This window comes from Plecotus auritus (assembly GCF_963455305.1).
Source record: "Plecotus auritus genome assembly, chromosome: 2".
Lineage (NCBI taxonomy): Eukaryota > Metazoa > Chordata > Mammalia > Chiroptera > Vespertilionidae > Plecotus > Plecotus auritus.
The window spans coordinates 219487680-219514118 of record NC_137771.1 but is presented as its reverse complement, the minus strand read 5'-3'; the positions used below and the strand labels follow the sequence as shown (position 1 = coordinate 219514118).

General features: G+C 46.4%; 2 protein-coding genes and 1 pseudogene across 3 annotated transcripts in view; 2 read left to right on the top strand and 1 right to left on the bottom strand.

The window, feature by feature from the left end:
• Positions 1–5415: 5415 nt before the first annotated feature.
• Positions 5416–21031, top strand: LOC308240993 (uncharacterized protein; the record flags this gene model as incomplete). The annotated part of the gene is made up of 7 exons (XM_080654494.1): positions 5416–5708; positions 14966–15061; positions 16442–16552; positions 16981–17236; positions 18994–19049; positions 20195–20369; positions 20919–21031. One exon carries the CDS (start codon positions 5416–5418, stop codon positions 5617–5619), a length of 204 nt encoding a protein of 67 aa, XP_080510620.1. The 3' UTR covers positions 5620–5708; positions 14966–15061; positions 16442–16552; positions 16981–17236; positions 18994–19049; positions 20195–20369; positions 20919–21031.
• On the bottom strand, positions 12560–13495 carry LOC308241334 (MICOS complex subunit MIC27-like; annotated as a pseudogene). Its single transcript has 3 exons — positions 13485–13495; positions 12853–13254; positions 12560–12726 (listed from the first exon to the last, which is right to left on the bottom strand). The product of its transcript is annotated as an MICOS complex subunit MIC27-like (transcript).
• Positions 21032–24378: 3347 nt separating the features above from the next.
• PCNT (pericentrin) overlaps positions 24379–26439 on the top strand; it is a 71385-nt gene continuing 69324 nt past the window's right edge. The window contains exon 1 of the mRNA XM_080654493.1: positions 24379–24422. The gene's annotated coding sequence lies outside the window, so the exon portion shown is untranslated. The remainder of the gene's footprint in view (positions 24423–26439) is intronic.

Genomic DNA, 26439 nt, shown 5'->3' with positions numbered 1-26439 from the left:
CACCAATGATGAGAGAGAACCACCACTGGTTGAGCCCACAACCCTGACTAGCATCGAACCCAAGACCCCTGTCTACAGGCTGAAGCTCTACCCACTGAGCAAAACCAGCCAGGGCCAAATTTTATTTTTTTATTTTTTTAAAAATTTTTAAATATATTTTATTGATTTTTTACAGAGAGGAAGGGAGAGGGATAGAGAGCTAGAAACATCGATGAGAGAGAAACATCGATCAGCTGCCTCCTGCACACCCCTACTGGGGATGTGCCCGCAACTAAGGTACGTGCCCTTGACCGGAATCGAACCCGGGACCCCTCAGTCCACAGGCCAACGCTCTATCCACTGAGCCAAACCGGTTTTGGCCAAATTTTATTTTTTGAGAACAGTTTTAGATTCACAGGAAAGTTGAGAAGATAGTACAGAGAGGTCCCACACATGGCTCCCCAATTATTAATATCTTATATTGGTATGGCACATTTGTTAAAATTAATGAACCTATATTGATACATTATCATTAACTAAAAGTCCATACTTCATTTCCTTCTTTTTTTTAAAAAAAAAATTCTCATCCGAGGATATTTTTACCATTGCTCCTTTTAGAGAGAGTGGGGGAGAGAGAGAGAGAGAGAGAGAGAGAGAGAAGTATCAGTTTCTCATCCAAAGATGTTTCTCATCCCAAAGATTGTCCTAAAAGCAATAGATGTGTATTACAGGTATGGGTTTTCCTTTCCTGTCTGCAGAGCCTCAGCATGCCCCTCTCTACAGAACTCCCCACCAGCATGGGGAGGGGGTCCCTCCTAATGTTCCTGAAGAGGTCTGCCTAGGACTAACCTGCAGTGTGTGGGTCCTTGAATTCATGCAGGAAAATTTCACATGAGTCCAGTGAATTTTAGAGGATGTTTATCAAAGCTGTGGACAATGAAACAAAGAAGGGCTGGGGAAATGCACCTGGGCTGGTCTGCTTTGCCTCACTAAATAAAAAAAGGGGGGGGGGCCCTTGGGGACAGGCTCAGTGGTTTTATCTGGAATGAACTACCACTGCCCATTGCTGCCCTGGTTGCAAGCCCGGTGGGGTCCCTTAGAGTTTAGGAGATGTACCCTGTGGGGAAAGGATCGGGGGAGAGGCCTGGGCTTGCTCCTGGGGAGAGCACAAAGCACTGGGACCTTTGAGGGGTTTTAAAGGCTGGGAGTTCAGGGATGGTCTTAGGGGAGGATTTCAATAGAACATACATTAGCTTTATGCTGATGTACCAAAATGAGATTTATTCTCTTAACTTCATCTGTCCTTGGGTGTGTGGTTGGCAAAACTTCTGCTCCAGGGCACCCTGTCCTCCCTACTACACACCACTGGCTACAGAATCGGACTTCTGCTGTCTCCCTAAGTAGGGTGATTTAAGCCAGCAGTCGCCAACCTTTCGGACCTCACCGGTTGGCGACCGCTGATTTAAGCTATTTATTACCTGGTTGGGGAGAAGTGCAAACCATTTACTCTTATGTGTCCTGGTTTAGGGAAAGTAGGATTTACGAGATGGTTGTAACTACTTGGCATCTTGATTTTTCTAGATGGCTGCAAACTGCTGTATAACTATCTGGTCTCAATTTCCCTATTCTGCTTGTCCTGGCTTACTGGCCTGTTTCACTCACATTCTTTGATCCAGGGGACTGTTTTATGGCAGAGATGCTGGAGTGGACCCATGACTGGGGGACGCTCTAGCAGGGGTGGGCAAACTTTTTGACTCGAGGGCCACAATGGGTTCTTAAACTGGACCGGAGGGCCGGAACAAAAGTGTTTGTGTGAACTAATATAAATTCAAAGTAAAGGAGTGGAGGGGAGAGCAAGAGAACCCTCCGCTCTTTCGGCTCCGCTGGCCGGCTCCGCTGGCCGGATAGAATAGCCGAACGGGCCGGATCCGGCCGTAGTTTGCCCAAGGCTGCTAGTGACTAGAGCAGGGGTGGGCAAACTTTTTTTCATCGGGATGAAACTGACCGCAACACTTGATCCAAAGGCTTTGGCATAGGAGCTGACTCCGGATTCCGCGGAAAATGAATACTCAGCATCCCTGCCCAGAGCAGGACCACAGGCCCAGCGACTGAGCAGACAAGGCGGTGCCCCGGCCCCTTTAAAATCGACCAACCACAGCGAGGTCGAGGCCACCGCGCTCCGCTGATTGGGGCGTTACCGCACCAATCGGTGGTCCGCAAGCGGCAGGGGCGGAGCTCCACGCCAGCCGCGCCATTCTGAGCGCGCGAGCGCGAGGGCAGGAACGTGACCCCTGATTGGCGGCGAAGCCGACCCGGAGAGGGGCGGGCTCACGTCTGCGTGACAGTTGTCGCGGGGGAGGGAGAGCCCGGGCGAGGGGGAGGGAGTGTAAATAGAGCGAAGGCAGCGCCGCGTCGGCTCCGTCACCTCCCGGGAGGCCCGCGAGGAGTCCTGGAGGGAGATGGAAGAAGATGAACAGGAGCAGCGGCGCAGAAAGGTGGAGGCCGGAAGAGCGAAGGTAAATGATAGCGCCGACTCCTCCCGCTACCCTGGTGTGGGCTCCTAAGGGAGGATTCCAGGGCCCGCCACCAACCCATCCAGGAGCGAACGCGGTCAGGCGGAGGCTGCCGCCGCGCTCTTGCCCTCTCTGTCCACTCGGTAGCCACCTCCTGGCCGCCGCCATCTTGAATCCGCCGCCCTCTGCCCGACCCCGCCCCTGCCGCGGTGCCACCAATCAGCGGCGGGGGACGCTTGGCGTCTCTCTGAGATGCCGAGCGCAGGGCACGCCGGGACTCGAGGGGCGTGGCGGCTGTGTTTGGCCGGGAGGGGCGGTGCGGGTGGGTGGGGGTTCTCTGCCCGGCCCCGCTCCGGTGTTTCCCGGGAGCCTGGCGTGGCTGTGTTGCTTGGATTCGCGGTGTAGTCTCCGCCAGGTCTCGAGAAGCCCTAACAGACAGTAGTGGCTTAGAAACGCGCCGCGTCCCTCACTGCCTACCCACATCCGGACCCCAACAGAAAGTGAAGGGCTGGCGGGTAGTGAAGGGAAGGGCGCTCTCACTACATCGTGTGTCCTCGTTCTCCTGGACAGCCAATAAGTGGCACCCCTGCACACCTGTGCATAGTTGCACCTGTTGCGGCTCCACCTCGTCACGGCTCAGGCTTCCTGGAGGACTTCTAGGACCTGTGACGTCCTTGCAGTCCTGGGAGACACAGGCTCGTTTCTTAGGGCTCAAGGCTGCTTCCATCCGATTAAAACTACTTGCAGATTTTCATTTTACTTGGAATTCTGCAGTATTATTTAAATATAAAAGGTTTCCGAGTGTTGTTCTAGGAGACCTTTTATATTGCGGAATACTACCTCCCGCTGACCTACTGTTAATTCCCGGGGTCCAGAAATTCCTGTTCTTTTTTTTTATTTATTTAATATATTTTTATTGATTTCAGAGAGAAAGGGGGAGGGAGAGAGAGATAGAAACATCAGTGAGGGAGAATCATTTATCGGCTGCCCTCTGCACGCCCCCTACTGAGGATCAAGCCCGCAACCCTGGCATGTGCCCTTGACCCGAATCCAACCGGGGACCCTTCAGTCCGCATGCTGACACTCTATCCACTGAGCCAAAGGGCCAGAAACTCCTGTTCTTGCTTCCTTGCTGTTTGGGCCCAGGTGGACGGTCTTGAGCAGGTGAAGTTGATGGAGGTGCCTGGAGTCCGCCCACAATGCTGGGTTTCTAGGGAAGCTACAGACACCCTGCGGAGCCTCCTGGGGTTGTGGATGATGCCCAAGTGAACTCACTGGTCCTGGAGTCATGTGTTTCCAGGCTTGCTTTTATCACTTCTCTTCTGCCAAGGTTTTCACAGAAATGCCTTCTGGTACTCACTGTTTTGGGGGCATGTTGTGGGGATTACAGCACATGCTGAATAGACCTGGGCTCCAGAGTTAGAGTGGAGCAGGCTTGGGCATGTTGGCTGTGACTCCGGCCCCACCCCATTCTGGCTGTTGGAAGTGACCTGCTCTGTCAGGAATGAAAGAATGAGAGCCTGTACAATGCCAGCTAGTAGTAAGGAGAGCCACATGAAGTTGCTGTGTTTGAGGTCAGATATGGCCAAACCGTGGCGATTTCATATGGGTTAGATAGTAAGAGGTATTCATTGCTAGTTCCTTCCCTTGAGAAAACCACAGGGCCACTGCATTAAAGACACCATTCAGAACACAGTGATTGGTGTGAGGCATTGACAGGGACAGCAGTGTCTAATGGCAGGATAACAGGCATAGGACAGAGTGGCCCAATTCAGGCTTCCTGTGAAGGTGAAACTACTGACTAGGATTTGAATAGGGAGTTCTTTGGCCTGTTTTTTGCTCCCTTTGCTTGTGCCTGTCACACACAGGAGATGAAAGTGAGCCTAGTTTTAACACTGTATTCCTGAGCTTGCCGTGGTTTGCAAATGTGAGTAAAAATGTGCTTGGAGGAGCATTGAGGGTGGTGATTAACCTCATCTGGAGAAGAAACAATATGCCTCTTGTTGGGCAAACACAGGCCAGAAACAAGGACTGTGATGCAGGAAGGCAATTTGGATGGAGTGTAGCATAAAACAAATGAATTAAAATAAAATTAAATAGATGAGGCTGGTTCTGAGGGCACTGTCTGTCCTTGACAGACAGCTTTTCTCACATGAATGGCTAGTGTAATTTCCTGTGTCCATGGAATTGTGGACAAACATTTGTTAAATGCATTTGCTTTTATGACCACTGTTGTCATTTGAAGGAACAGATGTCCCCCTTTGTGACAGCAGTGAAAAACTGATGTTAGATCTCATACCTTTTGAATAAGGTGTTAGTGGGAGAGGGTGTGTGAGCAGAGTCTGAAACCCCCAGACTTGAGGGACGGAATGAGCTGGGTTGTGCCTTATGATGGGCGACATTCTGTGGAGTCCCTGGTGCTTTGGTGAGCTGTGTCATGAAAACTAGAACATCTGATTCCATAAAGGAGGATGTTAGATTGACCTGGCTTAATTAATTATTTGCTATTTCTGTACTGGTTTCAGAATCCATGGCTAGGAAATTTTGGCTAGGCTATATATTTTCTTGATTGGGGGGAAAATGGGGGCAAAAGGGAGAGATTTAGTTTTTACATGGTTTTAAGCCTTAAACATGCCTTGATTGAGCTATCAGTTTTTTAAATAGTTGTACTTTTTAAAATATTATTTTTCTGTAAATTTCCAGTGGCTAGAAAAGCTATTCTGTCACTCGGCTGTCTTGCTTTCTTTTGTCTGTATACAGGCATAATTAACAGTCTTCAATCTAGACTCTTTGGATATAATTCTGAGCTTAGATCCTGGCATCATAGGTATTAATGAAGGCAGTGTGTGGGGGACAGAGATCTGTTGGTTAATGTGAATCTGGCCAGGTGTGGCCAAGTGGACTGAGCCAGCCCCAGAGCCTCATGTTCCCCACAAGCCTGCTGACTTTGTGGTTCTGTTACATTTTTCTCACTTACCTTTGTCTTTACTACTTCTCTACATTTTTGCACAGCTTGCTCACTTCCGACAGAGAAAAACAAAAGGTGACTGTGCGCATTCGAAGAAAAAGACGGCGAAGAGGAAGAGCTCGACTGTCGATGCGCCTGTCCAGGAGGAGAGTCCGGTAGCCAACGAGGACTGTGGATTCCTGGGAGGAGGGGACGTTTGCAAAGCCACATCATGCAGTGACACCCCTGATGGGGCAGCAGCAGCTCAGGTAAATTTTCTCAGCATTATGTTTTTATATTTTGCTCATCTTTTAGTTATTGTTAGCGTAATTTACAAAAGGTGGTCTTCGGTTTGTTTTTGCCTCTCAAATGTGGGGAAAGAGGGTTTTATTTTAGTTTACAAAAAGGGATTATATTTTTGTGGGTTTTTTCCCGAATGTTTTATCTTTGTATGATTGTGAGAAATTTTGGATTGACTGTTTGAAGGCAGTGTCAGTATTGGTGCTTGCTTTGGTGATGGAAGTTTTATAAGTATGAGTTCATCGGGTGTGGCTGTGTGCATCATCCCCTGTAACAGGTGTTTTCTTTGGATACTTAAACTATAATACTCCTTCACCTACTTTCAAATCCACCTACTTGTCATTCTTTGTCCTTTTCCTTCTTGCTGAACGTGGGAAGAGGAGGGAAGGGGGTGAAGGTGTGGAAATGTGGTATTGCTGGAGGAGGCACCACATTCTGTTGCTCAAGGTCCTGAGAGCTGCAAAGGTCAGGTGTAGCAGGTGAGTGGAAGTGGACTTGGGCATTGAGAGTACTGAGGATGCTGGCCCTGTGTGGCTTTCCTAGGCCTCCTGATCAACCGTAAGTGGGCTCTCCTTGGAACTTCTTCCTGTGTGCCTTATAGATAAGGGGCCTTGAATTGTGAGTATTCCCTACTGTGTGCAACAGGGCTGGTGCAGATTTAGATGTTTGCTAGAATAAGCTGGAAAGCTGGCAGCTGAGGGCAGAATTTGACTCAAAATCATGATGTATCTGGCATGCCTTATGGAAAAAAAATAATTATCACCTATACCACCTACAAATACACTACTTACAAATCTGGAATTTTGCTTCTTTTTTATAGCAGCATAGTATTCCATTGTGGAGAAGTACCACAGTTTTTTAATCCACTCATCTGCTGATGGGCACTTAGGCTTTTTCCAAATCTTAGCTATGGTAAATTGTACTGCTATGAACATAGGGGTTCATATATCCTCTCTGATTGGTGTTTCTGGTTTCTTGGGATATGTTCCTAGCAGTGGTACTACTGGGTCAAATGGCAGTTCCATTTTTAATTTTTTGAGGAAACACCATACTGTTTTCCACAGTGGCTGAACCTGTCTGCATTCCCACCAGCAGTGCAAGTAGGTTCCTTTTTCTCTGCATCCTCTCCAGCACTTGTTGTTTGTTGATTTGTTGATGATAGCCATTCTGACAGGGTGAGATGGCACCTCATTGTCATTTTGATTTGTATCTCTCGGATGGTTAGTGACTTTGAGCATGTTTTCATATGTCTCTTGGCCTTCTTTCAAAAAGTGTCTATTTAGGTTCTTTGCCCATTTTTTGATTAGATTATCTTCCTTTTGTTAAGTTCCCTATAAATTTTGGAGATTAAACCCTTATCAGAGATAACATTGGCAAATATGTTCTCCCATGCAGTGGGCTTTCTTGTTGTTTTGTTGATGGTTTCTTTTGCTGTGCAGAAGCTTTTTATTTTTATTTTTAAAATATTTTTTAATTGATTTTAGAGAGGAAGGGAGAGGGAGAGAGAGAAAGGAAAACATCAATGATGAGAGAGAACCATTGATCTGCTGCCTCCTGCATGCCCCCTACTGGGGATTGAGCCTGCTACCCAGGCATGTGCCCTTGATCAGAATCGAACCTGGGACCCTTCAGTCCGCAGGCTGACACTCTATCCACTGAACTAAACTGGTTAGGGTGAAGCTTTTTATTTTGATGTAGTCCCATTTGTTTATTTTCTCCTTAGTTTCCATTGTCCTAGGAGCTGTATCAGTAAAGATGCTGTTATGACATATGTCTGCTATTTTGCTGCCTATGGATTCTTTTAAGATTTTATGGTTTCCCATCTTAAGTTTAAGTCCTTCATACATTTTGAGTTTATTTTTGTGTATGGTTTAAGTTGGTGGTCTAGTTTCACTTTTTTGCATGTATCTGTTCAATTTTCCCAACACCATTTATTGAAGAGACTGGCTTGACTCCATTGTATGCTCTTGCCTCCTTTGTCCAATATTAATTGAACATAATGGCTTGGGTTGATTTCTGGGTTCTCTTTTCTGTTTCATAGTTCTATATGTCTGTTCTTGTGCCAATACCAGACAGTCTTGAGAACATTGGCTTTGTAATATAGCTTTATATCTGGTATTGTGATCCCTCCAACTTTGTTCTTCTTTCTCAGGATTGCTGCGACTATTCAGGGTCTTCTTTTATTCCAGATGAGATTTTGGAGAGTTTTTTCTAGGTCTGTGAAATATTATGTTGGTATCTTAATGGGGATTGCATTGAATCTATAGATTGCTTTGGGTAGTGTGGACATTTTAATGATATTGATTCTACCAATTAATGAACACGGTATAGTCTAACATCTGTTTATGTCTCCCTCTATCTCTTTTTTCAACGTCCTGTTGTTTTCTGAGTAGAGGTCTTTTACCTCTTTAGTTAAGTTTATTCCTAGGTATCTCAATTTTTTTTTTTTAATGATAAATGAGATTGTTTTCTTAGTTTCTCTGTCTGTGAGTTCATTATTAGTGTATAAAAAAGCCATAGATTTCTGGGTGTTAATTTTGTATCCTGCTACATTGCCGAATTAATTTGTTAAGTCTAGTAGTTTTTTGATGGAGTCTTTAGGGTTTTCTATGTACAATATCATGTCATCTGCGAATAATGATAGTTTTACTTCTTCCTTTCCAATGTGGATGCCTTTTATTTCTTCTTGTCTGATCACTATGGCTAGCACTTCCAGTACTATGTCGAACAGGAGTGGTGAAAGTGGGCATCACTGTTTTGTTCATGTTCTTAGGGGGAAATGGTTTTAGTTTTTGCCCATTGTGTCTGATGTTGGCTGTAGGTTTGTCATATATGGCCTTTAGCATATTGAGATATGCTCTCTCTATTCCCACTTTGCTGAGAGTTTTTATCAAAAATTGGTGTTAGATTTTGTTGAATGCTTTTTCTGCATTTATTGATATGATCATGTGATTTTTGTCTTTCAGTTTGTTTATGTGATATTTCATGTTTATTGATTTGCGAATATTGTATCAGCCTTGCATCCCTGGAATACATCCCACTTGGTCATGGTATATGATCTCTTTAATATATAGCTGGATGCGATTTGCTAATATTTTGTTGAGGATTTTAGCATCTATGTTCATCAGGGATACTGGCCTGTAATTCTCTTTCTATGTAGTGTCTTTATCTGCTTTTGGAATTAGTATAATACTGGCCTCATAAAAAGAGTTTGGAAGTGTTCGTTCCTCTTGGATTTTCTGAAATAGTTTGAGGAGTATAGGTGTTGGTTCTTGTTTGAATGTTTGGTAAAACTCCCCTGTGAAGCCATCTGAACCTGGGCTTTTATTTGGTGGGAGTTTTTTGATTAATTCTATTTCATCAGTTGTTATTGGCCTATGCAGGTTTTCTGATTCCTCCTGATTCAGTTTTGGGAGATTATATTTTTCTAGGAATTTCTCTATTTCATCCACATTGTCCAGCTTGTTGGCATAGAGTTGTTCATAGTATTTTCTTATAATCCTTTTGTATTTCTGTGGTGTCAGTGATTACTTCACCATTTCCGTTTCTGATTTTATTTATTTGTGTTCTCTCTCTTTGTTTCTTGATGAGTCTGGCTAACGGTTTATCAATTTTATTTATCCTTTCAAAGAACCAGCTCTTGGTTTCATTTATTTTTTTAGTCTCTATGTTATTCTGCTCTAATCTTTATTATTTCCTTCTACTTACTCTGGGCTTTTCTTATTGTTCTCTTTCTAGTTCTTTAAGTTGTAGGGTTAAATAGTTCATTGCTGATTTTTCTTGTTTTTTGAGGTATGCCTGTAGTGCTATGAACTTCTATCTCTTGGCTTTTGCTGTGTCCCAGGGATTTTGGGTTGTTGTGTGTTAATTTCATTTGTTTCCAGGAAGTTTTTGATTTCTTTCTTGATCTCATTGGTAATCCATTCATTGTTTAATAACATGCTACTTAGCCTCCATGTGTTTGAATGTTTTTGGGTGTTTTTACTGTAGTTGATTTCTGATTTCATTCCACTGTGATCTGAGAAGATGTTTGATATGATATCAATCTTCTTGAACTTTTACAGACTTGTTTTGTGTGCTATCATGTGGTCTATCTTTGTGAATGATCCATGTGCACTTGATAAGAATGTATATTCTGCTGCGTTGAGGTGAAATGTTCTATAAATGTCACTTAAATCCATCTGATCCAGTGTGTCCTTTAGAGTCTCTGTTTCCTTGTTAAGTTTTTGTCTGGAAGATCTGTCCAGTGAAGTCAGAGGGGTGTTAAAGTCTCCTACTATGACTGTATTGTTGATCTTGCCATTAAAGTCCTCTGGAAGTTTTTTTTTATGTATTTAGGTGCTCCTATATTGGGTGCATATATGTTTTACAAGGGTTATATCCTCTTGTTGGATTGATCCCTTTAGTATTATGTAGTGACCTTTGTTGTCTATTGTGATGGCTTTCATTTTATTGTCTATTTTATCAGATATGAGTATTGCTACTCCAGCTTTTTTTTCTTTTCCATTTGCATGGAAATTTTTTTTTCCACCCCTTCACTCTCATCCTCTGTGTGTCTTTTGTTTTGAGGTGGGTCTCTCGTAGACAGCATATAGTTGGGTCATGTTTTTGTATCCATTCAGCTACCCTATGCCTTTTGATTGGAGCATTTAATCCATTTACATTTAGGGTTATTATTGACTAGAGGCCCGGTGCACGACATTTGTGCACTGGGGTGGGGGGAGGGGGTTCCCTCAGCCTGGCCTGTGCCCTCTCGCAGTCTGGGACCCCTCGGGGGATCCTTAGTGCTGCCGTGGAGGTGGGAAAGGCTCCTGCCACCGCTGCTGCACTCGCCAGCCGTGAGAGCTTGGCTTCTGGCTGAGCAGCACTCCCCATGTGGGAGCGCACTGACCACCAGGAGGCAGCTCCTGTGTTGATCGTCTTCCCCCCTGGTGGTCAGTGTGCGTCATAGCGACCGGTTGTTCTGCCATTTGGTCAATTTGCATATTAGCCCTTTATTATATAGAATTGGAGGCCCAGTGCATGAATTTGTGCACAGGTTGAAGCCAATAGGGCTGGGTCGGCCAGGGTGAGGGGACACGGGAGGTTGGCCAGCCGGCCCCGCCCCCGGTCGAACTCCTGGTTGAACTCCCCATCAAGGGGATAATTTGCATATTAGCCTTTCATTATATTGGATAGGTATTTTTTATTGCCATTTTAATTCTGTATGGCTAGGTTTCCCTCTCTGTTTCTTCTTGTTACTGTAGTCCCTTTAGCTTTTCTTATAATGCTGGCTTGGTGGTGATGTTCTCTTTTGGCCTTTTTTTTGTCTGGGAAGCTCTTTATTTCACCGTCTATTTTGAATGATAGCCTTGCTGGATATAGTAATCTTGGTCTCAGGTCCTTGCTTTCCATTATCTTGAGTACTTCATGCCATTCCCTTCTGGCCTGAGAAATCAGGTGTCAGCCTTATGGGAACTCCTTGTAGGTAACAGTTTTATTTTCTCTTGCTGCCTTTAAGATTCTCCCTTTGTCTTTAATTTCTGGCATTTTAATTATGTGTCTGGGCATGGGCCTGTTTGGGTTCTTTTTGCTTGGGATTCTCTTTGCCTCCTGAACTTGTGTGGCTTTTTCCTTTACCATGTTAGGGACGTTTCTGCCATTATTTCTTCAAACACCTTCTTTATGCCTTTCTCCCTTTCTGCCTCTTCTGGCACACCTGCTATTCTAATATTGTTACGTTTCACGTTGTCCCACAGCTCCCTTAAGCTGTGCTCTGATTGAGTGATATTTTCAATTCTGTCTTCTAATTCACTGATTCGATCCTCAGCTTCCCCTAATCTGCTATGTATTCCTTCCAATGTGTTCTTTATTTGTGTTATGTCATTCTTTATCTCAGACTGTTCTTTTTTCATAGTTACTGTATCTTTTTTTCATGCTGTTGAGCATCTTTATCATCATTACTCTGAACTCTGTTTCAGATAAATTTCTTTTCTTTGTTTCATTTATCTCTTTCTGGAGAATTCTCTAGTTCTTTCATTTGGGGGTTGTTTCTTTGTCTCCTAATTTTGGCTGTCTGTTTGGGTTCTGACTATGTATTAGGTAGATCCTCTACACCTCTCTCTCTCTCTTTTTTTTTTTGTTATAAAATATGATTATTTTATTCCAGCTCTGGGAAATGAAAAAGAGAAGGATAGAGATATATCCTCCAAAAATCATTCTTTTTAAAAAAATATATTTTTATTGATTTCAGAGAGGAAGGGAGAGAGAGATAGAAACATCAATGATGAGAGAGAATCATTGATTGGTTGCCTCCTGCACGTCCCCTACTGGGGATCGAGCCCACAACCCAGGCATATGCCCTTGTCCGGAATCAAACCTGGGACCCTTCAGTCCTCAGGCTGATGCTCTATCCACTGAGCCAAACCGGGCAGGGCCACAAATCCTTCTAATTTAGCTGACATTAATGTCACAAGTTGGGAATTGATAGTGAGAAAAAGCTAAAGCAAATATATGTGTGTATAAGTACATACATATTTTTTCAGATATTAGTCTCATAATTGTTCACATATTTACTCTGTGTTTTGTTTATAAACACCGTTAAGTCATCAAATGCATCTTACTACTACCTCTGTCTCTTCACCAATCATTTAATATTGTTTGGATAGTATTTGCTGTTTGTGTTTTAATCACTTACTTGATTGGTCAAACTATGTATTAGAAGATGTATGGGATAAATTTGCTTTAAATTATGCTCTATGCATCACAATGATCCATTACATGATTTCTTTTATTATCATTTGGAACTTCACACATCTTGTAATTCTCTACGTAGACTATTTCAGCTTCTAGTGCTGTACATATCTACATCTTCTGGGTGGGACTGCCCATGATCCATGAGCTTGGGGTCAGGCATAAACTGTGTAGCACCTAAGGTGAATTCTGATGTGGTCTTTGTTTCAGATCTGAGTTCTGTTGGCAAAGCCATTGAGTGCTTCAGGTCGTGAGCTGTTTTTGCAGGTATTTCTATTTCAGCAGAGCTTTCTAGCTTAATTTTTTCTTTAGGTTCAGGAAGTGACTCTTTTTTGTTGTTTTTTGTCCACAATGACTTAACTGCTCCATAAATTTTCTGACTTGTAGCATGTGCCTTTTTCCCGGTGACCTTTGCAGTTATTACGGACTGAACTGGGTAACAAACAGTTGCTCCTAAAGTGACCAGTCCCAATGGATAAGCAATTTTCTTAAATATAGACTCTTTTCTTGCTGAAACCAAGCCTGCTAATCCTGAAACTGTAATCACTCCATTTTTCGGAAGAAAATCAAGGTGGATTCTTCAGATAAACATATGCATCTTTTCCAAATTGAACTGTATCCATTATCCCATTTTTCACAAAGACATAAATACCCTTGCACCAGCCATTATAATGACCAGTTGTAATGCAGATGGAGGCAAAGCCCATTTGTGAATTACCAGGCTGCTCTTCAACATATTTAGATTGAAGAGGTGGTGAAGTATATATGGGGAACTGTATTCCTCTTCATGTAAACTGTTGTTTTGTTTTTTTTTCTGGCTATTTTCTACATTTTTCTTTCAATTTTTCAGCAGTGTGGCAATGATGTGTATAGGGACATGGGATGTGTCTATGTGTATGGTATTTATCCTACTTGAGGTTCTTTACACTTCTTAAAGCTCTGACTTGATATGTGTCATTATTTTTGGAAAATACTTGGTCTTTGTTTCTTCAAATATTTCTTCTGTACCTTACGGCCACCACATCTGTGACCCTGTCACACCCAAGTTTTTAGACGGAGAGCCCCTCTATACCTCTCAATAACTAGTGCAGTGTTAAAGGCTGTTTCTGACTATTTCAGGCAAAAAGACTCAAAGCCTCCAGAGAACACCTCTTCCTACAGACTGATAGAATTCCAACTCTCCTCAGGTGTGGCTAGAGTTATTTTCAACAGGGTGGGGCAATTGCTTCTGCCTGGAGACTAATTGTTTTAATTCTCTTAAGTCGCCTCAGGGCAAGGTGTTTTCCAATAGCGTGTGTCAACTGTCTTCCCCCACGCAAGGCAAATGTCTATGTGGGAAAGATGTCCTCTGCTGAGTGAGGGAATGACTCAGCCCAGGAAACTTGGGGTGTTGGCCTTCTGAGCTCTATTCCGAGACCCCAGTCCTGGCTTCTGCTCTCACAGCTCCAGTCCACTTCACCCTCCCTCTGCCAGAGCACAAGGTGGGTGGCTCCATCGGGAATTTTGTGTGTTGGCTCTGTAAAAGAGGGTGCCTGAATTTTCAGCTGTCACTCCCTAGCAGACAGCACCCCACTGCTTTTCACAGCCAGATGTTATGTAGGTACCCTTCTCAGTTTTGATGCTTTCTGCTGAGGGGCCCAACTTGGGGATTAGATCCCAGAGTTCTCAGTGGCAACCCCCCACAGCTGAGATATCTCTCTGGGACTTCAGTTGCTGTCGGCGGGCGCCAGCCAGCCCTTTTGTGCCTCTGCCTCTCCTACCAGTCTCTATGTGGTCTCCACTTTCAGTCTTCGAGTATCAGGGTTCTCTCCTGCGAGTTTTCTGTTGATTAGTCAGGAAGTTTTTCTGTATTTCAGTTGTAATTCCAATTTATTCCTGGGAGCATGTCTGTGCAGCATCCACTTATTCTACTGCCATTTTTAATCCTCTGAGAAGTCTTACTTTAAATGAAAAGTTTTATATTTTTCCTAAAATTCTGTCTTACAGTTTTTGGGAAAATGTTCATAAACATGTTATTATTTAATGGATTTATTATTTAAAGAAATAAATTAGTATTTTAAAACAGTTTTCTATTTTTTGCCTTCATTTATTTCTACAAATTATTAAGGGAAAATTCTATGTAAAAGGGGGAGATCTTGAAGATAAAATATTTGTACTTATATAAAATTAAGAGCTTGGCAATTAAAATTAAGTGCATGGGTCTGAAAGACTAGAATTTGTTGAGAAACTAAAATTTAGTAATTTAGGTGTCAAGTACACAGTGAAAATATTTAAAGAAGCAAAATTCAATAAAGAGAGGGGCAGCAGCAGCATTAGGTAAATGAGTTGCATAAAAAGTATTGAGACTTGAAAATGGTTTTTAGGAGGAGAGTGCAGATTCTGAACAGGTGGGGTTGAGTCAGTATGGCTGGCAGGTGGATGGGCTGAGAGGGCCTGAGGCTGCAACCTTGGTCTTGTCCGTTAAACTGCTCTTCTCTGGCCCTTCCGCTCTTAGCTGGAGAACCCTGATGGAGCAAGTACAGAGGACTCAGAGCAGCCCTGGCAGAAGCTGGATGGTGACGGTTCAGATCAGCCTGGGGTCCCCACAAAGGTATGCATCTTCAGGGTTCTTTTGTTAAGGTGTGTTCCTTGTCAGAGGACTTCTCTCTGTTGTAGAAACCTAAATCAGAGTGAGAACTCAGTCTTTTAAGAACCCTCTCTCTCAGAGTGGAAACTGGGACACAGAGGCTTGAGGCAGAACTGCCCCTGCAGGATTCAGTTCCTTTTATTTTTTTAAATGTATTTTTATTGATTTCAGAGAGGAAGGGAGAGGGAGAGAGAGAGAGAGGGAGGGAGGGAGGGGGAGAGAGAGAGAGAGAGAGAGAGAGAGAGAGAGAGAGAAACATTGATTGGCTGCCTCCTGCATGCCCCCTACTGGGGATCGAGCTGCAACCCAGGCATGTGCCCTTGACCGGATTTGAACCCGGGGCCCTTCAGTCCACAGGCCGATGCTCTATCCACTGAGCCAAACTGGCTAGGGCAGGCCTCAGGTCCTTAATGCTGCCCCCGCATGGAAGGTCTCTCCATACTTTCTGTTTGAGCCCAGTTCTGCCCTCCTTGTGACCTTTGGCCTTTTCTCTAGATGATAAAGAGAGTTCGTCTTTCATGCATGGAGGATAGCGATAACATTCTGATTTTTTCACGCAGAGTGCTTCTCTTGTCTCACATAGTCAGCTGTGTGTATCTGGTCTCCAGCATGGCCCTATGAGACAATCTTGGACTCAGAGTGTGTCGGGAGGGTGGGCTTTTGATCAGTCTAATGTCCCAGTTTTTGCCACAATGACCTAGGAGTACACAGGCTCTGCTCACCCAGTAATAATACCTGCAGCTTCTGTTTCTGAGGTTTCAACTTTATACTAAGCTACTCCAACAGGTTGTATATTCTTTTATGGTTATTTTTATTGAGATGTACTTTGCATAACACGAAATTCACCATTTTTAGTGACTTTTATTACATTTAGTAGCTTGTGAATCCATCACAGTTAATTCCAGAACATTTTTTTACCCCAAAAGGAAACCTTTTCCCATTATCCATCACTCTCTACTTCTTCCCCCAGCCCTTGGCAACCACTAGTCTACTTTCTCTCTGTGGATTGCCTGTTCTGGACTTTTCCTGCAAATGGACCTGTGAGTGTGTCTGGCTTTTTTTACTGAATGTGTTTCTCAATTTATCAGTGATGTAATGTGTCCTACATCACTGCTTTTTGTGGCTGGTGACATCCCGTGTGTGGGTGCACCACATTTGTTTATCAGGTCATCCATCAGTGGACACTGAGTTGCTTCCACCTTTTGGCGGTTGTGAATAGTGTTGCTGCGAACACTTATGGGCATGTTTTAACGAGGATGTATGTTTTTCGTTCTCTCCGGCATATCATCATTATTTTTTTGTGACTGAATTCTCTGGGTCACATCTCTTGTTCTCCTTCCTCAGGAGTGTGAACAAGACTGTAAACCTGAAATTGCTGAACTGATGAGCCGACATGAAGACGAGACTGACCGGGAGCAGTGGTCAATGGTTGGGCTGCCTGCAGAGATGCAGCAGGTACAGCTACAGACCCAGGTGGCTCAGATGCCGTCACTCAGACCAGGACCCAGTGGGTTTGGGATCTGGGAGGTTGGCAGGTAGGAGAGATTTGTCACAGTGGATGGATGTGCACTGCAGGCTTACTGTGTCTACTTTTCTGGTTTGTTTTGTTTTCACATTTTATGCGAAGCCATTGAAAGTAGAGGAACACACATGGGCATTTGGTGGCAGAAATTTGGGTCAGGTGCCAGGGACACACTCATTGCATAGCCTGTACTTTCCTATCAGTGGCCAGTCATACTCCTTATACACCGCAGTGTTGGGCATTGAGGGGCAAGAAGCCCTGGTCAGTCAGGAACATCGACTCCCCTGAGGAACTGTCCAACCACATCTTAAGCTAGCGCTGCTTCCCCAGTGCCACTGCAACACCGCCTCTCTCCTTGCAGCCAGTGCCGCCCCTGGAGCTGGAGGCGTTGCGCTTGAGTCTGAGCAACATGCACACAGCACAGCTGGAGCTGACGCAGGCCAACCTGCAGAGGGAGAAGGAGACGGCACTGATGGAATTGCGGGACATGCTTAATGGCCGGCATGCTCAGGAGCTGGCCCTGCTGCAGAACCGCCAGCTTCTGGAGCTGGAGCTTGTTAGGGAGCAGCATGCACGTGAGCGGGAGGAGGCGGCACTGCGGTGCAGCCGTGAGACAGGTATGTGTGTGTGGGCAGGCATGGGCTTTCATTTCTGCTGCCTCCTGCACACTCCTACTGGGGAATGTGCCTGCAACCAAGGTACATGCCCTTGACCAGAACCAAACCTTGGGACCCTTGAGTCCTCAGGCTGACGCTATATCCACTGAGCCAAACCACTTAGGGCTGATTATCTGCCCTTTTGCTGAGTTTCCCATTTGGGAAAAAAAAGCAGCATGCTGGCTCCAGGTGTGTTGAGAAGTCCTTTTCTTTCTGGGTCTCTTCTCAGGTTCTTTTTTAAATATATTCTTTAATTGATTTCAGAGAGGAAGGGCGAGGGAGAGAGAGGGATAGAAACATCAATGATGAGAGAGAGTCATGGATTGGCTGCCTCCTGCACACGCCCTACTGGGGATCGAGTCCACAACCTGGGTATGTTCCCTGATGGGAATCGAACTGTGACCTCCTGGTTCCTAGTCTGTGCTCAACCACCGAGCCACACGGGCCAGGCTCTTCTCAGGTTCTTGTAGTGCTGTCTGTGTGTCTTCATCTAGATTCAAGCAAATGCAAATACCTCATTTTACTCCCATATATATGTATATGCATGTGGAAGTAAAATGATGTATTTATTGTTTGTGTGTGTGTGTGTATATGTATATATATATAAAATGATGCAGATATATGTGTGTGTGTGTGTATTCCTGTGTATGTGTGTATGTATATGTATTTTTTTAGTGATTTTTCTTTTTTTTTTCCATTTCCTTTTGTAAATACCTTTTTATTGATTTGAGAGAGAGTGAGAGGGAAAGAAACATTGATGTGAGAGAGAAACATAGGTTGCCTTCTGTACGTACCTCATCCAGAGATTGAACCCACAACCTGGGCATGTGCCTTGACCAAGAATGAACTGGCAACTTCTTGGTGCATGGGATGACATTCAACCAACCAAGCTACACGGGCCAGGGTTTTAAAATACGAAATATGCTCTGCCTTAGGCCTTTCCCACAGCCGTCTTCTCTTTTTCATGGCATCCAAGAGCAGGTCTATAAAGAGGCCCACGTCTGACCTCTGTTTTGCGAGGTTCTGCCGTGGCATGGCCCTTGTGGATAGTGCAGGACCTGCCTTCAGTGTGGCTCCTGGCCCTTTGCCTTAATTCTGGACTTGCTCAGGCCACCCTCACTGTGCACTTAGGGCACCCCCTCTCCCCAGTTCTACCCTGGCCTTTCCTGAGGCTCCTGCCATCTCTATCTGGTGCCCTGATCACCAGGTGTGCACCCCATCTCCGTGCTAATTTGCCTGTGACCATTGGTCCAGTCCCGTCTCCCTCCTCCACCTCCCAGCACTTACTCCTCTTTTCTTGTGCTTCTTCCCTTTCAGGGTTGGGAGTTGTTGGGTCCTAGAACATCTTTATCTTTCTTCCGGCACCTAGCCTGGAATCTGGCTTGGTGCGGAACAGACAGGTCCCATTACCAGAGGAAGAGGTGGGTTCAAGGCTCTCAGTGACTGTGCAGTCTGGAGCCAGCCTTGCCCGCTCATTTCAGACTGTTCTGCTGGGTGTAAATCTTACACTCCTTGCTTTGGGCATGTATATGATTTGTTAATTAAACCAGACAGCATCATACCCTTACTCCCTCACAGATGCCTCCTCTTCTGTTGATGCTGGTGGGTGCCTGTGGAGCAGCCAGCAAGAGCCAGGAGCCCCTTATCTCCTGGGTGATCATATTGTGGATAAACCTGAGGCTCAGGGATCTGAACGACTTTTTATGTTTTTCTTGCAGCTGAGCTGAAGGAGAAGTTACAATCAGAAATGGAGAGAAATGTCCAGATAATAGAGGTATCTGTATTCTGTGTGTGCATGATTTCCCTTTTCTGCCCATCCCACCAGGTTGACCCCTCCACTCAAAATCCCCACAGAAATACCCGTGCACCCCCCGCCCCCCCGTCCCACACCTTGATATTAAACCCAGTCAGAGCTTTAGTGGGCTGTGTTGGTAGAAATGTATTGTGTTTTCTTTCAGAGGTAAAGCGGTCTTTTATTTTTACAAGGTGATTTTGTCAGAACAACTTGTGTAACATGAGGCTCTTCCATCCCAAGTTTGGTTTTCTGAGTGGTTGCTGTGTCCTGGCCCTTGCTGTGCTTTGGACACAGACCTCTGTCCTCATGCAGGGAGGTGTGGACTGCGGCAGTTGAGATGTGGGCAGGGTGGGTTCTGGGACGCTGCAGGGAACCTCAGGGAAGAGCTGTGCCTCAAGGGCAAAGCAGTTAGTCACGGGTGTCTACCTTGCGTGCACCATGATTGGCTCTGTTCACAGTGCTCACCGCACTGGCATGGCCATTACTGTCCTGCTGTTCCCACCTCACACCCCATTTTTTGGAAAGAGTTATGTTTTAGAGTATAACAGAATTAGCTCTTTTCTAAGGCAGTCTCTCACTGGAATTTCTGATTCTCATAATGTGTCCCCTTTTGAAAGCTACATTTGTGAAGGGACCATTGGCACTGATAACAGAAGAGGAAATGGGTGACATCAGGGAACATGGGTGATGTTAGATGTGTGACTTAGGGGCATGTGGGCATTTCTGTCTTGTTTGCCTGTGCCCCAACCTCTACCCCCTAGGCCGGATGATGGGGACTTGTTCCTCAGGGCACCTGGCACATAGTTTGGCCCTCCCACAGATGTCAGTAACATCATTGTAGCATCCTGCCCCCCAGGTCTTTGTGGGGGCAGACACATCAATCTCTGAGAGTGACCACACACCTGTGCTGTGTGTTCTGTTTCTGGGCAGGTGGGCCTTGTTTCTTTTCCTTGTGGTTTGCCTTGTGGATACCTTTGGTCCTGTACATTCAGAGCCGGTTTCCTGTGGTGACCGTCTGGTCTAGGCAGGGAGTGGCTTCCTAGTTTTCAAATGTATGATTTAAAATTTTTTATGACAGGTAATCAATTATTGGTCATACTCTCATTTTTCCTTATTTAAATTAGACCCTGAAGCAAGACTGGGAGTCTGAAAGAGATTTATGCTTAGAAAGCCTGCGCAAAGAATTATCTGCAAAGCATCAGTCAGAATTGGAGAATTTACAAAGCCAGTTTAAGAAAGAATTGGCAGAACAGAAAATTGAGCTGGAGAAGATTTTTCAAGCCAAAAATCAGGCAGAATGTGAGTAATTAAGATGAGCAGGTATTACAGGGGGACCAAATTTTCTTGTGTAATTCTGGAATAAACACCATGATTCGCCAGATTTGTGGTGAATATGAATTGCTTGTGTGTTCAAGTGTCAGATAACAGTGCTTGTGACACCCCTGGCTGACAGAGGTGCAGGGCCGCCTCAGGACAGTCAGCCATGGGGTCTCCCCTTATTGACTACAAGTTCCCTAAACCTTTCTGAAACTTACATTTCAGAGGTAGTTTTTGCATGTTCCATTATTAAATTGCTACCCAAACAGTAGTATTGGGATTGTTCACTTTTTATGGAGGTTGTTGCCTATTACCTGACGTGTCAGAACAGCTGTCTCCTGGTCAGCTGGCCTGTACCCCTCCCTCATTCCTGAGGAGAGCAGCAGTGCTGAGAAGGGGCCTGCAAGGAGCCTGGGGGCCTTGAGTGGGAGGTGGCCTTCTTAGTGCTGTCATTACTACTGAGACGGGCTGGCTAATAGTACTGCCGAGGAAGAAGACTGCTGTTGTAAACTGAGTGCCTCTGCTCTTCAGTGTCCCTCCAGGCTCTGCAGGCTCAACATGACGCTGCTGTGAAGAAGCTCCAGGAAGACCTGCAGTCTGAGCGCTGCCGGCACGCGGAGGACCTGGACCTGAGAGTCAGAGAGAAGGAAAGAGAAAAACAGCTGGAGGTGGGCGATTTTTTAATTACTTAGAAGGTTTAAGATGGAGGTCGTTTCATATTCTGTTATTTGCTCAAGTACTAATTTAAGACAACTGTCAGCATTTGCTGGAGCTGGTAGGTGAGGTACAGAGTCTGTAAGGTTGATTTGACAGTTATATGTTCAGCCTTAGATACAGATAATTCACATTCTTTACAAGTCCCCCCGAGATGCTTACAGACTTCAGGTAATAGGGGTGGAGGGCCATATGCTGTGACCACAATTCAATAAAGAAATTTCTAAGAAAAGAGCAGAAACATTCCTGCTGCTTATGTGTTCAAAACTCTTTACAATGAAACACTGCATATCAAGATGGGGGTGATGTGGCCAGATCTACTGAGACCTGAAGTATTTCTGTCACCAAACCCAAGAAGCAAGCAATTCCCCCAAACATTGGTTCAGGAAGTTAAAAAGAAAGTAAGCCAGGGATGGAGTCAGTCTTGGCCTGTGTGTGGATTTACAGATGAGGAGAGGGAGGAGTCAAGCCCAGGAGGAGCCTGTATCTCTGTCCCCTGCAGCTCTCACACCCACTCCAACCACCTCTCCTCCAGACTGAGGCCATGATGGCCAGGCAGAGCCAGGGCCGGGCTGGCGTACACATCACTTTCTTGATGAGAAAGAGATGACAGGAGGGTACCTTCTGTCTTGTGCCCTGGATGAGAAAGGGCGACAGGGGCCTCTAGGCCAGCGCTGCCCTCTCTCAGGCTGACTGACCATGCTGACCCTGAGCCTCCGTGCATAAGCAGGTTGGAGCTGTTCCCAGCTTTGTTGGTTCGTGTTCTCTCTCTCTCTCTCTCTCTCTCTCTCTCTCTCTCTCTCTCTCTCTCTCTCTCTCTCTCTGACTGGCATATAGCACAGGTTTGGTGTGCTAGCTTTGTTCGCCCCTGAAAGAAGCTGCCTTCTAGGAAGGTTGAACAAGAAATGCAGAGAAAACCCAAACATACCAAGGGATGAGGGAGGTCTGTGATCACTAATGAGAAGGAAAGGCCCCTGTGCAGAACACGTTAAAGTCAACAATGGGGGGACCTCTTGGGAGATTCGAGTCATGTGGTCAGTGCCAGTTGGCAGCCTGAGAGGGAGCCCGTGCGCCCACCTCACAGGGCCCAGTCCCTGAGCACCCACCCACTGGCCCTCCTCTGACTTAGAGGGCAACAGAGAAAGTTCTTGTCCTTGGTCAGTGAGAAGTGGTGGTCTCTGCAGGGAACAAGGCCAAGGACCTGAGCAGGTGATCTGTGAGAAAAATACCAGGCGCTCATACGACTGTGATTGGGAAATGGCACCTTTAAACATGACGAACGATAGTTTTTCTCTGGTGCCGCCATTGCTGGTGTTCTCTAGGCTGGATGTTTGGGATTTGAGCTTTTACTCATGTGCTCTCTCATGCCTGTCAGTCTCGGGGCTCACTCTCGGTCAGTGTCTCACTGTCGCCTTCCTTTTCTAGTTGGAGAACCTTCAAGCATCTTACGAAGAGCTGAAGGCTCACTCACAAGAGGAAGTCAGGCGCCTATGGTCCCAGCTTGAGTCCACGAGGACTGACAGACAGGAACTGAGTGGTGAGGAGTTTCATGTTGAGGATTCAGAGTCTCAAAAGCTGAAGCTGTGGGTTTTTAATTGTGGGACCCTGAAATGAGGATGTAGCAATTGTAGCGAATGCAAAGAGTGATTTGTGTACTTCCTAAAGATGGGTGTGTGGAGTTTGCTTGTTGGTGGGAGCCTTGGTTTCATGCTAAGCAAGCTGCCTAATCATGAGTGTTTGCTTGTGTTGATGTCAGGCACCTGTTGAGTGTGCGTGCTTCTGTCTAGAAGCTGCTGGCATCTGGGGTCGCAGGTGTGCCTTCTGTGTGGATCCCATGAGCTCACCTGGCGTAGACTCCCATTGCCCCAACCTCTGGTGTTGGAGGGTGGTGATCCCGAGTCTCCAGGCCCGTAATTGCAGCCACCATTACTGAGGGTAGCTCACCTGGGTCCCCTTACAGAATCATGTCAGAGCGGCCTCTGCTCCCTAGCGGCACTTTCAGATGGGGGAAGTCATGAGATACAATGGGGGAAGTCATGAGATACAATGGGGGAAATACAGACGTGTGCTTTTCTGCTGCTTATCTCCAGAGTGAGCCTTTTAAACTAGTGATTGTCCTTATTGGGTGAGTGTTGTTGGGAACAAAGACCAGAGTTAGGAGAAAGGATTAGAAACACCCTGTCTGCTGCATGGTGGTGAATAAGGCTATGTCTCTGTCACCCCTCACTCTGTCAACTCATCACTCAGTCTTTCCTTCTGGTCTGTGTGTCACTGATGGAGGCCACAGGTGGCACTGGTGAACTTAATGTGTACATGACTTCATGCATGCTTTCATACACGTGTTCCGGTTTTAGCATGTTTATTGGAAGTCTTTACCCTTGCATGTAAGGACCCTAACAGGGAACCCTGATTTTGAAATCTCTGGGATAGTGAATTATTTATGTTATGTTATTTGAAAGCTGATTACTTATTGTTGACCAGCTGGCAGCCTTCTCTGGATCAAAACAACAGTGACACATTCTCTTTTGGTCTGTGTTACTGTTGCCGTTAACAAAATATCACAGACTTGTTGGCTCAAAACCAGTCATGGTTATTAGCTTGAAGATTTGTGGGTCAAAGGTCTCCAGCAGTGTGGCTGGGCTTTCTGTCCAGGGTCACCCACAGCCGAATTGAGTTGCTGGGCTGTCCCTTGACCTGGCTCACTCAGGTATGGAAGAATCTAGTCCCTGTGGTTGTAGGACAGGTCCTGTGTTGTTGCTGGCTGTCAGCCAACCGCCCGCAGCTTCCAGAGGCTGCCCATATTCCTCCTTGCACAGCCCCTCCATCTTCAGAGCCCAGCAGCACATGGGATGCTTCTCACATGTTTAGTCTCTGGCTTCTCCCTCCAGCCTGAGAACACTGAGGTAGCTGGTCATCTCTCTGGGCACAGGTCACCCTCCTGTGTCACATTAGCCAGTCACAGATTCTGGGGTTGGGGCCCTTTAGAATTTGGCCCCCTGCACCAGGACCTTCAATAGCTCCTGGCTTTTCCCAAGTGTTTCTGTTTAAGGTGATCGTGTAATTTCATCCTATTAAAGACTTACGTGAGCAGCTTCTGGCTCGAGCGTCTCACGTGGAAGAATTAGAACATCTGCAGCGAGACTTTGAGCAGCAGCAGCAAAGGGAGAAAACTGAGCATGAGTCAGAACTGGAGCAACTGAGACTTTACTTTGAAAAGAAATTGAGGGATGCGGAAAAAAATTACCAGGAAGACCTGACTCTGTTACAGCAGCGGCTGCAGGAGATGAGGGAAGACTCTCTTTTGGAGTCTGCAGAGATCAGGTAAATAAACCAGTTTTTACTTTGAATATGTATTTGAAATATGGGAACCTTGAGCTGAACTGAAATCTAGTTTATGGGTGTGTTGTTGTTTTTTTGAGCTTCTCCTCAAATACCAAAGCACAAGAAGTGTATATGTATCATGAAAGTTGATTACAGCTGCTTTGACCTTACACTTGAGAGACATTGCCTTTCCCAAGGAAAAGGCACAAGAATTTGTCTCTCTGATAGTCTAGTTTTAATATTTCCACAGTTTTATCTTCCTTTATTCTTCAGCTAGAGGACTGATGCATGAAAATTCGTGCACTCAGGGGAGTACCTCAGGCTGGCGGCCCTCTCGCAGTCCGGGACCCCTCGGGGGATGTCCACCTGCCAGCTTAGGCCCACTCCCCGGGGGATCAGGCCTAAGCTAGCAGTGAGACATCCCTCTGGCAGCCTGGGAGCCCTCAGGAAATGTCCACCTGCCAGCTTAGGCCCGCTCCCCCGGGGAGCGGGCCTAAGCTGTCAATCGGACATCCTTAGTGCTGCCGAGGAGGCGGGAGAGGTTCCTGCCACTGCCGCTGCGCTCATAGCCATCAGCTGGGCTTGTGGCTGAGCAGAGCTCCCCCTGTGGGAGCACACTGGCCACCAGGGGGCAGCTCCTGCATTGAGCGTCTGCCCCCTGGTGGTCAGTGTGCATCATAGCAACCAGTTGTTCCACCTTTAGGGTCAATTTGCATATTACCTTTTTTTAAAATTTTATTTTATTGTTTAAAGTATTACAAATAATTTGCATATTACCTTTTTATTATATAGGACTACTGGCTCGGTGCACGAAATTCATGCACATTAAAAGGGGATTAATTAGAGGAAATAATTTAATATTGCTATTTGCCCTTCCTCTATAATAGAAGTGTCAGAGATGAAAGAAAATTAGTAAAATGTATATGAAAACCTTCCTCCTGTTAGAGTCTGGGGCGCACCATGGGACCCAGAGTCAAGTCCCCGCTCACCCACATACGCCTTAAAATCGCATAAGACCCAGACCCGGTCGGCCCCCCGCCCTCATTGGGCTAGATCCAGACTTGGCCAGTCCCACCCTTGTCAAGCCCCACTGGGCAGGGGACGTAGCCTCAGGTCCCCTGGCCCAGCGCCAGGGCGGGGGGGCATGGCCTGAGGTCCCCCAGCCCAGACCAAGGCGGGGGTGTGTGCCTTGAGGTCCCCTGTCAAGCCCTGCCAGGTGGGGGACATGGCCTGAGATCCCCTGTCAAGCCCCGCTGGGTGGAGGGCATGGCATAAGGTCCCCTGTCAAGTCCTGCCAGGCAGGGGGGTGCAGCCTTAGGTCCCCTGGCCTGGTGCTGGGGTGGGAGGCACGGCCTGAGGTTCCCCATCAAGCCCTGCCAGGCGGGGGGTTCGGTCTGAGGTTCCCCAGCCTGGTGCTGTGGTGGGGGGTGCGGCCTGAATTCCCCCGACTCAGCACTGGGGGTGCACCTTGAGGTCCTCTGTCAAGCCCCACTGGGTGGGAGTCACGGCCTGAGGTCCCCTGTCAAGCCCAGCCAGGCAGGGGGCTCAGCCTCAGGTTCCCTGGCCCGATGCTGGGGTGGGGGAACGTGGCCTGAGGTCTCCCGTCAAGACCCAGTGGGCAGGGGGTGCGGTCTGAAGTCCCCCGGCCTGGTGCTAGGGTGGGGGGTGTGGCCTGAAGTCCCCTGTCAAGCCCCACTTGGTGGGGGGTGTGGCCTGAGGTCCCCCAGCCTGGCGCTGGGGCTGGGGGAGCAGCCTGCGGTCCCCTAGCCCAGCACCAGGACGGGAAGCGCACCTTGAGGTCCCCCATCAAGCCCCGCTGGGTGGGGGGCATGGCCTCAGGTCCCCTGGCCTGGCGCTGGGGTGGGGGTGTGGCCTGAGGTCCCCCAGCCTGACACCAGGGTGGGGGCGTGGCCTGAGGTCCCCTGTCAAAGCCCTACAGGGGCGGGGGAGGGTGTAGCCTCAGGTCCCTGCTGATTGCTCTTTAAGGTTCCTTATGGGAACTTGGCTTCAGCTGTGG